This window comes from Ambystoma mexicanum, chromosome 14 (genome assembly GCF_040938575.1).
Source record: "Ambystoma mexicanum isolate Mex_15411 chromosome 14, UKY_AmexF1_1, whole genome shotgun sequence".
Lineage (NCBI taxonomy): Eukaryota > Metazoa > Chordata > Amphibia > Caudata > Ambystomatidae > Ambystoma > Ambystoma mexicanum.
Window position 1 is genome coordinate 316,607,068 of NC_090940.1, and position 12,278 is coordinate 316,619,345.

Sequence of the window (12,278 nt, forward strand, 5' to 3'; positions counted from 1 at the left end):
ATGGATCGGCTATTCCAACGATGGGGCAATCCCCAGATCGACTTATTCTTAACAGCGACGAACGCCAAGTGCTGGAGGTTCACCAGCAGGTTTCCCCAGCCGGGGAGCATGGCCGATGCCTTCATATTCCCCTGGGAAGGCCTGTTCCTCTATGCGTTCCCGCCGTTGCCTTTGCTGCTGCGACTCATCAACCAACTCAGACGGTCCCGGGTGCAGGTTGATCCTCCTCGCACCGGCGTGGCTGAGACAGATATGGTTCCCGGACCTTCTGGACATGTCAGCGTTCACCCCCAATCCAACTGCCGACAGATGCGGAGGCGCCATCCTCCACCACGACCCCGGGGTCGCTGAAAATGCAGACCTGGCTCCTGCAGCACTAGAGTTTGGAGGGTACGATATCCCGGCAGACTGCAAGGAGGTGCTTGCAAAGGCCAGGGCGTCCTCAACTCTCAAGTGTTACGGACACAAATGGAAGAGGTTCTCTGTCTGCTGCCGTGCACAGAAGATTAACCCTCTGCGGATTAAGGCCCCTCAAGTGCTGCTGTACTTGCTATCGCTGGCCAAGGTGGGGCTGGCCCATGCCTCCATCAAGATCCATCTGGCGGCTATCTCCCTCTACACCAGAACTCCGGGGCGCTCATCCCTGTGGTCCCATCGCCTGGTGAAGGAGTTCATGAAGGGACTGTTCCGATCCTTCCCGCCGGGGAAGGCTCTGCGCCCCGGCGTGGGAACTCAACGTGGTGCTGATCAGGCTCATGGGGCCGCCATTCGAGCCTCTGCATTCGGCACTGTTGAAGTTCCTGTCGTGGAAAACCGCGTTTCTTGTGACCATCACCTCCGCACGATGAGTGGGAGAGATCCAGGCCCTCTCTTGTAAAGCCCCATACCTGACTTTCCACGAGACGAGGGTGGTGCTGAGGATGCACCCCTCCTTCATGCCCCAGGTGCTGTCGGACGTCCATCTCAACGAGCCCTTGGTGTTACTTGTTTTCTTCCTGTTGCCTTCATCGCCGGCCGAGAGGACTTTGCACTCGCTGGATGTAGCTAGAGCGCTGAAATTTTACGTGGACCGCACTAAGAGTTTTCGGAAGAAATCACAGCTGTTTGTGAAATTCGGACCTGTGAACCAAGGTAAGGCCCTCTCGAGGGCTTCCATTTTCCGATGGCTCTCCGGCTGCATCATGCACTGTCACCGGTTGGCAAACCGACCGTTACCCGGCTGTCCGAGAGTCCAGTCGACAAGATCGATCGCTGCTACCACAGCGTTCCTATCTGGTGTGCCCCAGCTGGACATCTGCAGGGCTGCTACGTGGAGGTCGACGTACACCTTCACGAGGTTCTACTGCGTCGACCGGGATTCCAGGGAGGAGTCCAGAGTCGGCCAGGCAGTGCTGCGCAATGTTCGCCTGAAGGTGGGCCTGGTGAGGAGGTAAGAGATGCTTAATGTTGAGTGATGAAATGCTTAATGCTGAGCCTTGCCACCTCCCGTGGTTGTGCATGTGGGTACTGCTATGTATTCTTGTATTCATGAGCATGTGAATCCATGCCAGACCCCATGCTGGAAAAGGAACACAGTGCAGGCGCGAGTTATGGTTGCTATTAACTGGCAAATTTGTGGGGTGTTTAGGTTTGACCAGTAACCATAACGTCCGTGTAAAAACGTTTTCCATTGAATTTCATAGGTTTATGCTAGTACAACTTAACCATAACGTCCCTTTAACAACGTTTTTTGTTAGTGATATATATATGTGTGCGTGTTTGTTTTAACCATAATGCCCAGCAAAAAATGCAGCGCCACAGGCATAAAACGTAACCAGACTGCCTGCCGCAATGTAGTCCATTCTAGCCACGTAACACTTCTCATGCATACATGATGTTTTGCTGCATGGCTAGATTGGACCGCATTGCTGCAGCTAGTTTGGTTATGCTTTCTTTTTTTTTAAAAAAGCTTTTTGTTTTTCAGAAAATTATACACCGTCTTGCAACCCTGCACGGTTCCACAACAATTACATTCTATGTTTATTCCGTTCATACAATCAGTCTTTGCAAAAGTGTCTGGTTACAGTCAGAATTTTTATTTTGTTCCTGTTTTGGCACTGGCATTTTTTACTGGGCAATCTGGCCAAAGAAAACATGATATTGTGTTTACTTTAACATTGATGCCCAATAAATAAAAAATGCATCCCCTGCACCTCCACAGTGATCTGGCTTCAACATTCATACCCATTCACTTGCGCACCCATCCACATTAACTGCATTCATACCTCTTTGACCCAGGCACCTATACAGCACACGCATCCACACAGCGTACACTTTCATTCATGCACGCACCAAAACATACACTCATTCCCACACACGCAGCCACACACCCATTCACGTAAATATTTGTTTTATTACCTGCATCCACAGTCCAGTATCTGCTCCGCCACCATTAAGATGAACAGAGAGCAGAGAGGCCTTCCTGGTTCTGCACATACGTGCCGGAGCGTGTCCTCAAGAATGCTCCATCAGCTCTCAATGTGCAGGAGCACCCCCACACACATTCTGAGCAGCAGTACCCCAGCCTGCACCCCCTATGGTCCATGGACATGCACGCTAAGGTATGAACTGTCAATGGGAAACTGTTTCCCTTTGACAGTTCAAACCATCCTGTGCGAGCTCCCTCAGATGCTTATTGCAGCTGAGGGAGCACTTAGTGTTTTCACTGGGCTGTCTTGACAGCTCGTCCAAAATGGATGGGTCAACGTCCCATCGCCGATTATGGATGAGCCACCCATGTAGCCAATCAACCTGCCACTAATGCCCACTGCCTGTGATCACCACTTCCAACAATTATTCCAGCATCCCCAAATGTGTTCTGTTCCCCAGAGAAATGTGTACCTAGTTGCATTTTGTGTACATTTTGTGTTCAGATCAACTGGCCAAGTGCACGTTTTTCCCCCGAAGCAATTTAAGCTGTCCATGCCTTCTACATCTGCTGAATTGCAAGGGTTTTGTTGTGTTTAATCTGCACAGCTTATCTTCACCTTAACTAAGGATTTTTCTGTGAATGTACATATTTATATGTATGTATGTGTGGGAGAGAGCAGGGGGTGCACTTTTTACCACAACAAACCACTCATTCAATCAGCATTCATACACATTCACTGGCGCACCCATACACATTAACTGCATTCATAACTTTCACCCACGCACCTATAATATAAAATCTATCCCTCTCTGAATGTGCAAGGAGGCACAGGAGCACCTCCGTGCATATTTCGAGCTGCAGTACCCCAGTGTACATTCCCTATGGGCCATGCTAGGCTGGGGAACCAAAACGCCCCAGTCCTTGCAGGGCCCATTGGACATGCATGCTAGGGTACGAACTGTCAAAGGGAAACTGTTTCCCTTTGACAGTTCAAATCAACCCAGGAGTGCTCCCTCAGCTGCATGTTGCACTGTGTTTTCACTGGGCTGGCTTGATAGCGGAGAAAGTTAAATCTCTCCGAAAAAAATCCCAAATGTTAGCCTGCTTTTCTGTGAAATGCAGCTTGCTTTTAAATGGTGCTAGCAAAAATTAAATGATTGGCTATCGCTGCCTAAACTCCCCCTACACATGTTTTCTCCTATATGATATTATAATATCAAATGTATAACATGTAATGATATTTTGATGATACGTCCCAAAACCCCATCACTAAAAAGAAAACTGAATTTCTCCAGCTCTACAAACGCGACAGATAACTAAACCTTCCCTTCCTTTAAAATCTTCCTTCTTTCGGTCTCTCCTTTTAAATATATTATGTGCACACCATGCAGTGATGTGTTTACAAGCCCAAAAAGCCATACTTAGAAATGGAAAGAAAGTTTTCCAGCTATCAAACAGCAACATACACCAGTCCTCATCAGCCTCCAGCAGGTCCTTAAACATACAGCCATGATATGTTTATGCATACGTTTTATGGATTTGTTTTTATGCTAAATAAACTTAAATTGATGGACATAGGCAGGTGAATCTGCCTGCCAGCATACATTTCTCGGAATCTCTAAAATGTTTGGGAAGTTCTGCGAATTTGGAATATGTTGAAAATTAGTGTGATTTGGGATTGTGACAAATAATTTGACCCAAGCTTACCCTGAACAGGTGCTTAAATTGATGATACCCGGCTGTATTTTCCGCAGTGGCATTAATTACTCTGAAAGGCATATTGTGAGTTTCATGTTCTGTTATTTCATTTGTTTAACTGACAAAGTCAATAAAAAAAAGAATGTTAAAAAATGATTGCTGTGAAACATATTAGATATAAAGTAGGGCTTCTGGCCACTCTTGGGTTCTCAGAAAAATTGACCCATTTCTGATTTATCTTTCCACACCAAAAAAAAGTAATTTTACCATAAACATCACCTTTGTTACACTGCTTGAATGATGGCTACATTGGCCTCCACTTTAAAGCCTATCAAACCCTGTGTGTACTCTTTTTTTTCAGGGCACATAGTCTTTCTCCTACGGATCATCTGGCTGCATTTTACCTCGCCCTGCAGCTCGCTATATCGAGACAGGTTAGTTCTGCAAACACTGATTCATTTCTTGGTGTTATATGCTTCGCGCAGATTGCCAAAATGTATGTATAAGCATTCTTTATATTGTTACAGATGTACACTTCCTACATCACTTTGACTTGGCCGTACAAATTGTAGTCCTAGGAGTGATGAAAGTTCACACTCCTTGAAGGAGGGACGGTTTAACAATGGGGCAATGCGTGCACACGTGGATTTTTTATTTAATTGCATTGAAGGCTATGCCCCTTTTGGCCATAATGTGCATAATCAGGCAACTGTGCGCACGCACACGCCTGAGAGCAACCACGAGTGTTGTCCTGCTGTTCAGTGAGCAGCTGGGAAGTAACGTTGACGCATACTTTTCTGTTGAGTAATCTTAGAGATTTTCTCTCTCGGATTGAGTATGGCCGCTGCGGGGGGAGCAAGCGCTCTGAAAACTAGAATCTGTTCACAATTTCCTGAGGTTGCGTTCCCTCATTAACATTACATTGTTGAGAAGCTATTGTTGTTTTCTGATACCTTGTAACTGAACTTATAAGTTGGGTGCAATTTTGAAGGTTTCTGATGTCTTATGCTTATACTTTAAAATCAACAATGCCACAAAGAGAACCTCAGGCCACCAGAGGGGAGGTTACGGTGGATGCTCCTGAGGCGAATGGACAATGTATCAGGAAGCAGATACTTTCTCAACTAAAACCAGGGCTTTTAGAGCGCCAGACTAAATCCTTGACCTCGGACGTTAGAGGCTACTGGCCTAGGGCGAGGGAAGAAGGGAAACTCCCTTCTCCGAGAATGAAAGACTTACTTCTACCTTTACATACTGTAAGGAACTCATGATGGCAACAGTATAGACGCGCAAGTCATCCCAGTTCAAGGGTTTTTATTAAACAGGATATGCAGGTTGGAAAAACACTTAATCTAAACCTTAAGCTAAGTTGGGAGCAAACTACAACCATCAAATGAAAAATAAGGCAGTCCTAGTGGCGTCTTGTCAAATAAAAGGGCCGATACTAAAATAAAAACCTATTGGCAAACCTTACTACTAGATACAAAAAGGATGTGGGATAAGATTCATAAGAAAGAAAGAAGTGTTCACAAATAATACTGTGGTAGTCAGGGTCTTCCTTGCCCATGTTTTGCACACAGGACAAGGCGGGACTCCGGAGCATAGAACAAGCTTGAGCTTTCCCAGCACGAGATGACAGTTCCTTTTCCAGCTATCAGGGCCGTCAATGGTCAAGTCTCTTTTCTCTTAAGTCTCTTGCCTTTGAGGACCTGATGTCATCAAATAAACAAAGTTCCTTTCCGGATGGACGATGGGTGACGGCTTTTCACCCCTGGATCCGCTCTTCTGGCTGAGATCCACAAACAGTTCCTAGCGATATCAGGACCTTCAGTGGTTAACTCTCTGGCTTCCGCGTGCCTGATAGACTCAAAATAACAAACGTTCCTTTCCGATTGGACTTGGGATGATGATTCTTCACCCCTGGGTCCCCCTCTGTCGGTTCAGACCCCTCTCGAATCTCAGCCTCCCTCCGTCGGGTTCACTATGGCTTTCCTTTTATTGACCAGTCTTAATGTCTTTTTAAACAGTTTACCGTAACATCCCTGTGTCGGGTTCACCTTTGTCAGCACTCTGTTCATCGGGGACGTTAGGCTTTGCCCCTTTCCATCGGCATCCCTCCGTTGGGTTCACTCTTGCCAACTTTATCAACTCTCAATTTCTTCTACTTTCTTACGATTTGGGATTCACTTCACTTAGCTTTTTAACTTCTGCCAGCCAAAGACTGTCGACTGTACAGAGGATTTTGCTAGACCCCTGTATGGCCACTTTGACCTTTTCCTTGCCGCTCTCCTAGGGCCGCCTGGTATCTGTAGTTCAACAAACACAGGATTAACCAGAGTCTCTCGAGTGAGCACCCATGTGGTGCCAGACCCCTCTGCAGTTGGCTTTCCCTCAATGTCTACAGTTCTTGGTACTTTTCTTTTTTTTTTATAACTTTATTTTCCATTTTCTTAATTTGCCACTTTGCGACTTTCATTCAGCATAGTTCGGTTTCTTATTGGTTCTCTCCTCGACTCACTGGCTGTGATCTACCACTTGGCTTTACTTGTTTCTGGAGTCAAGGACAGTACCACATTAGCCAGCGTCTCCCCCTGTCCTGCTTATCAGTGTAGGCATTCTCTGTGTACCGTTGACATCTGCTGCGACATCTGCTGCAACACACTGTGGCTATTATTCGCAGTCTTACGTTTCCTTCTGCAGAGACTTCGCAGGTCTGGGTCGAAAAGAGAAAGGTCGCTTCTCTCCTTGTCGCCCCTTCGGTTCTCACCGTATTCATCCTCCTTTTGAACTTCTGTGCTTGGATAGCTCTCTCCTCGTGCAATCTGACCTGCTCTTCATGTGCTCTCGTGCTCCACCTTTTATCCGGTGGGGAAGGGAAAGGGCCATCCAGTGTGTGTGATTCTGGCCAATTGCCTGACTTTGCCTGACCCTTGTAATGGGACATGTCAGGTAAACTGCTCTGGTGTTAGTCTGCTGTCTTTCGTGGTGTGCGTAAGTGTTTGCGTGAAGACATGGGTGGGGGGGGTCAGTGTTTCAGAATATATGTGGTAGGATGGGGAAAAGGTGTTGGAAGAAGGGGGATACTGTGTCTAACCCATTGGTGTCGCACTTTCACTCCCTGAGGACCCCCCATTCCATGTGATCTTCCCTCACTGGTCCACCCCCAGGAACTGGATCCAATAGCGATGGCCAAGCCCTGGCTACCTGGATGACAGATCCACAGGTACTAGTTAGGGAGACACCTTCAGGTTTCTCACATAACCCCTTCTCAACATTTATTAATTGCGGGAGAGTCAGAGGTTCTTTGGATACATTTTGAGGAAATACCCAATTCAGCCCTGGTTGCGGAAGTTAGACCTATGGAGAAAGGTGACCAGGACATTCGAAATAGCAGGGTCACAGAACTACAAGTGATCTAATCACAGAAGGCAATCTTGATTTCTTTGCGATTACCGAGACATGGCTACATAACGCAGCAGGACCATCGCTTATGCTAGCCATCCCAGATGGCTACACAATAGCCAGACAAGACAGAGATGGTGCATGAGGAGGCGGTATCGCTATCATCTCCAGAATGTGCCTATATCTCAGACTAGCCCCTACCCAATTTGTCACAATCCTGTGAAATTCTATCTGCTAAATTCCAGATAAATAATTCTCAATCACTAACCATCCATCTAATATACAGACTGCCGGGTCCTCTTGGCACTTTCGAGGAGGACCTGCATAATATACTTTCTAATAACCTCAAACCAACCTCTCAATTACTCCTATTAGGGGATCTCAACATAAGCTTTAATGACCTGATGGACAAAAATGCTACAGACATAGCTAACTCAATCAAGGCATTAGGCTTGTCTCAAAAAAGTCAATAAACCCACCCATTTGAAGGGGAGAACATTGGATTGGATAGCGGATTATAACTGTGCAGTTACTATCTCATCCATCACTCCTCTTTCCTGGACAGACCACTCACTGGTGTCCTTTCACTTATCTACGACCAGACCCACTCCCACTGCCCCTCTACTAGCGCCACCATGTCTTACAAGAAATAAAAAGAGTATTACAGTTGATAAAGTAATCCCTGCGATCCTTCCCACTCTAAATGCTTTACCAGAAAATCTAGATCCTAGCATCCTAGTCCATGAATTCAACAATATCATGCTCACTACATTGGACAAAATTGCCCCTCTTAAACTTAGATCTAGCAAACCCAAAGCCCACTTAAATAAATGGTTCACGCCACAACTTAGAGACCTACGCCTTTTGAAAAGAAAAAGCGAAACCAACTGGAGACTCTGCCCCTCCACCGATAATAAAGCCAAATTAACCTTGCTCTCTTCACACTATAAGAATGAAGTCTGCCTGGCTAAACATAATTCTTATGACGAGCGCATCGCCAAATCCAACTCTAGCATGAAGGAACTCTTCTGTATACTAAAAGAATTAGTCACCTATAGCCACACCCGATATCTGTACTAAGGATAAATCCTGGTGTACAGACATCCAACAGGCATTATCAAACAAAATTAACATGCTCCAAAACAAAATCCAACACAAAAAAGAAACCCTGAATCTACAGCATTCACCTAAAAACCCTCTGCCTAGCGACCCACCGAAGGCACGCGATAATATCTTCCATTTCACCAAACTGTCTACTCTGGAAGTAGAAAAAATCATCCTTTCATTGAAGCCTTCTAATTGTAAAGGCGACATCTGCCCTGCGCAACTAATAAAAGATGCTGCCAGGGAACTATCTCTGTTCATTGCTAAATTGATTAATGCCTCCTTTACTTCAGGCGCCATCCCTGCCAACCTAAAACAGTCTTGGGTGCTCCCTCTCCTAAAAAAACAGACATTAGATCCCCTCATCCCCACCAACTACCGCCCCATTACCACTGTACCATTTTTACTCAAAATATTGGACAAAGCTGCCTATAACCAAATTCAGAAACACTTAGAACGGCACAAACTCCTAGGAGACAGACAATCTGGTTTCCGTCCTCTAGACGGAACAGAAACTGCCCTTATCGATTTAAAATCCCAAATTGATGCGCTGAGAGACAAAGGGAAGTCAGTACTTTTGCTCCTACTTGATCTCTCAGCTGCATTTGATCTTGTGGACCATAAGATCCTCTGTAGACACCTAGATTCTGCTGCTCACTTCTCCCCCGAGGCTATCAAATGGATTGAATCATTCTTGAGCGAGAGAACCATGAGAGATTTCTCTCCTTCGGCAGCTGCAGACCCTACCCCTATCCTGTGCGGTGTTCCTCAGGGTTCTTGCGTCCCTCCAACTCTATACAACATCTTCACCAAGCCCCTGTTCGATGATTTGGACCATCTGGGTATCATTACGCAGATGATACACAGATTCTCCTCCCGCTTTCTGGGGATTATATCAAGGACAGGGAGTTGGTGAACAGGGTATATCTTATCATCCAGGCATGGATGGCCACTCATGGCCTATGCCTGAACGATGATAAGACCAAGTTGATAATCATGGGAACACATGCCAACATCAAAAAACTAGGTCAGGAATTTTCCTCATTCAACATCGATGGAAATACCATCAAAGTCTCCAAGGAAGTAAAAACCCTTGGCTTCTACCTGGACTCCACCCTGTCCTTTGACAAACAGGTAAAATCCCTGGCCTCCACCACAGCCTACACCTGCAAGCTGATCAGAGCTGGCAAGCCATTCCTCTCTAATGACAGCTGCTTGATCCTGGCCAGAGCCTTAATACTATCCAGAACTGACTACTGTAATGCCCTATACAGTGGGGCTAATAAAAATACCATCAAGCGGCTCCAAACATTACAAAATAATTCCTTGAGAGCAGCACTTAGCATAAACATAAGAACCCATATCTCCTCCATTAGACGCCAGCATAAATGTCTGTCTACTGGTAACAAAATACAGCTTAAGACGCTATCACTGACTCACAAAGCTCTAAATAACGCTGCCCCTAGCTACCTCACAGATAAACTTCATAGAAGAACCTCTCTCAGACCTACTAGAGCTGGCAATGCCAATTGCTTGGCCATACCTAGATACAGACTCGCCACTATTGGTGGTAATAGCTTCCCAGTGAAGGCTGCTAAATCTTGGAACCTACTGCCACCAGATCTAAGAGTAGGCCAACCTTTCCCACTTTTCTGAAAAAATGTCTTCAAATACCTCATCTCCACCGACCCCTAGTCTCCTACCTTTAGGTCTATTTTGTACCTTGATCAATTGAGTCTCACTCGCCTTTATATTCTCATTTAAACTTTGTGCCTCTCTGTAACCTGTATATTTGTACATTGCATATTTTTGTAACCACATAAGTCTTTATTGTATATTGTGTATATTTTATAACTACGGATACTATGTAAGCCTTTATTGTATATATTGTATCTCTTGTAACTATGTAAGCTTTGCATTTTCTTACTGCGCCCTGTTACTTACGGGTCTGGTGTGCAATAAAAGTGAATAAACAAACAAACAAACAACAAACATAACTCTGGGTAAGGAGGTGATTAGGAGTGAAGTACAGTCTTCCCCCAACAACGGAACCCCAGGTCCACTTTAGAGAGAACTTTGAGAGGGCTACCCTATGCTCTCAAGATTTTACTGTGTCCCCCAAGCCCTCAAGTAGAGAGCAAGAAAATGAGAAGCCCCTAATTGCTCAGGGCTTGAATCTATATTCCTCATCTGTCCTTTCCCCTCCTTCATCACCTTCTCCAGTAGAGCGAGTTTTGGTGCAGGTAACTCAACCCATGGAAGGGATAATGGTGCACCCATTAAATCTATCGGGATCACCAATATTATACCTGGATTTGTTAAACTCTACGTTAAACTACTCATCAAGCTCCTCTATATCTTTTTCTAAACCTACCCCACGATAGTAATTTGGTCTGAATCCAGTGGTTACCCCATTTTTGGAAGTAACATTAACAGCCATAAATAACAGGAGCATGGTGTTGACAAAATTATTTGAAATTGTAGAAAATAAATTGGATGATCACACATGGACTATGCTCTTGGAAAAAATAAGTCAAATTGAAAAGAATTCTTTCTAACCGATATCAAGACAGATTACTTGTGGGGGAGATCACCAGGAGGTAAATAGATCTGGAAACGGGAGCCAAACAGGATTGAGCCCAAGACTGTAGAAGAGAACTAATAGGTATTGGGACCTATTAGAAGATTATAATTGAAGAATACAATTTTGCCAACATTACAATTGAGAAGGATTTGAACCAGCCTATCTGATGCAATTGTGAATCTAAGGACAAACAACACAGGAATAGAATAACTCTATTGATTTATTGGGAAATATAAGAATTTCGCAACTACATTAGATTCGATTTTGGTTTGGCGACTTTAAGGAACTCTTTGAAGTTCTCGCCATTACTGGAAAAGTGCTTGGCATACACCATTATTAGGGAAACTAATTGATGGAACAAGTGCCTTGAGGACGACCATTGGTCGAAACGCGTGTCGGCTGTGTTGGATCTCACCATTAAAAAATTACACACCATCCACTGAGACTTTTTTTATGATTGAATGATTATGGTCTAAGCGCATTTTGTCAGCATATACATTTGCACTATCTTATACATTTTGGGACGATCAGGGGTACCTTCCCATGCTGAGATTGCCGCTAGTGACCAACAACATAAATTGGAGGCCAGCGCACCCCTTTTTAGGTTACACACCACTCTTAACTCAACAGTAAATAGCTCTACATCTATATTAAATCGGTTCACTCCAGAAGTGATTCAGACTAGATCCCTTATTTAGGAGGATTTGCTTATAGAAGTGTATCAGTCTATTGGTCCGAGGTCATTAGCATTGATGCAGAACAGAACCTATCCCAGCAAGATTGCTCATAAGATATTATTGAGAATAGGGTTGAAATACTAGAGCCCCTATTTAAATCACAAACCAGAGGGGGATCTCAAGGTCTACCTTGGGCTTGACTAAAAAGAAATCGAAGAACCAAACTGTTAGTAAAATTATCGATGTATGGCTCAAGAAAGTTTCTAAGTGCATTAACTACCCCTCCTTAAGTTCAAGATTATTCCGACAAGAAAAGGAAAACTGACAAACAAGCCAGACAAATAAACAGAAGTCGTTAAAAAACATGATAGAGGGGATCATTAATAACCTGGTGACTCATGAG

General features: G+C 44.7%; 1 protein-coding gene across 2 annotated transcripts in view; it reads left to right on the plus strand.

Moving 5' to 3' along the window:
* TTC7B (tetratricopeptide repeat domain 7B) overlaps positions 1-12,278 on the plus strand; it is a 2,178,739-nt gene that overhangs the window by 1,160,434 nt on the left and 1,006,027 nt on the right. For both annotated transcript variants that reach the window (XM_069637452.1, XM_069637451.1), the window contains exon 14: positions 4,470-4,542. In XM_069637452.1, the coding sequence (XP_069493553.1) occupies positions 4,470-4,542 (73 nt within the window). The remainder of the gene's footprint in view (positions 1-4,469; positions 4,543-12,278) is intronic.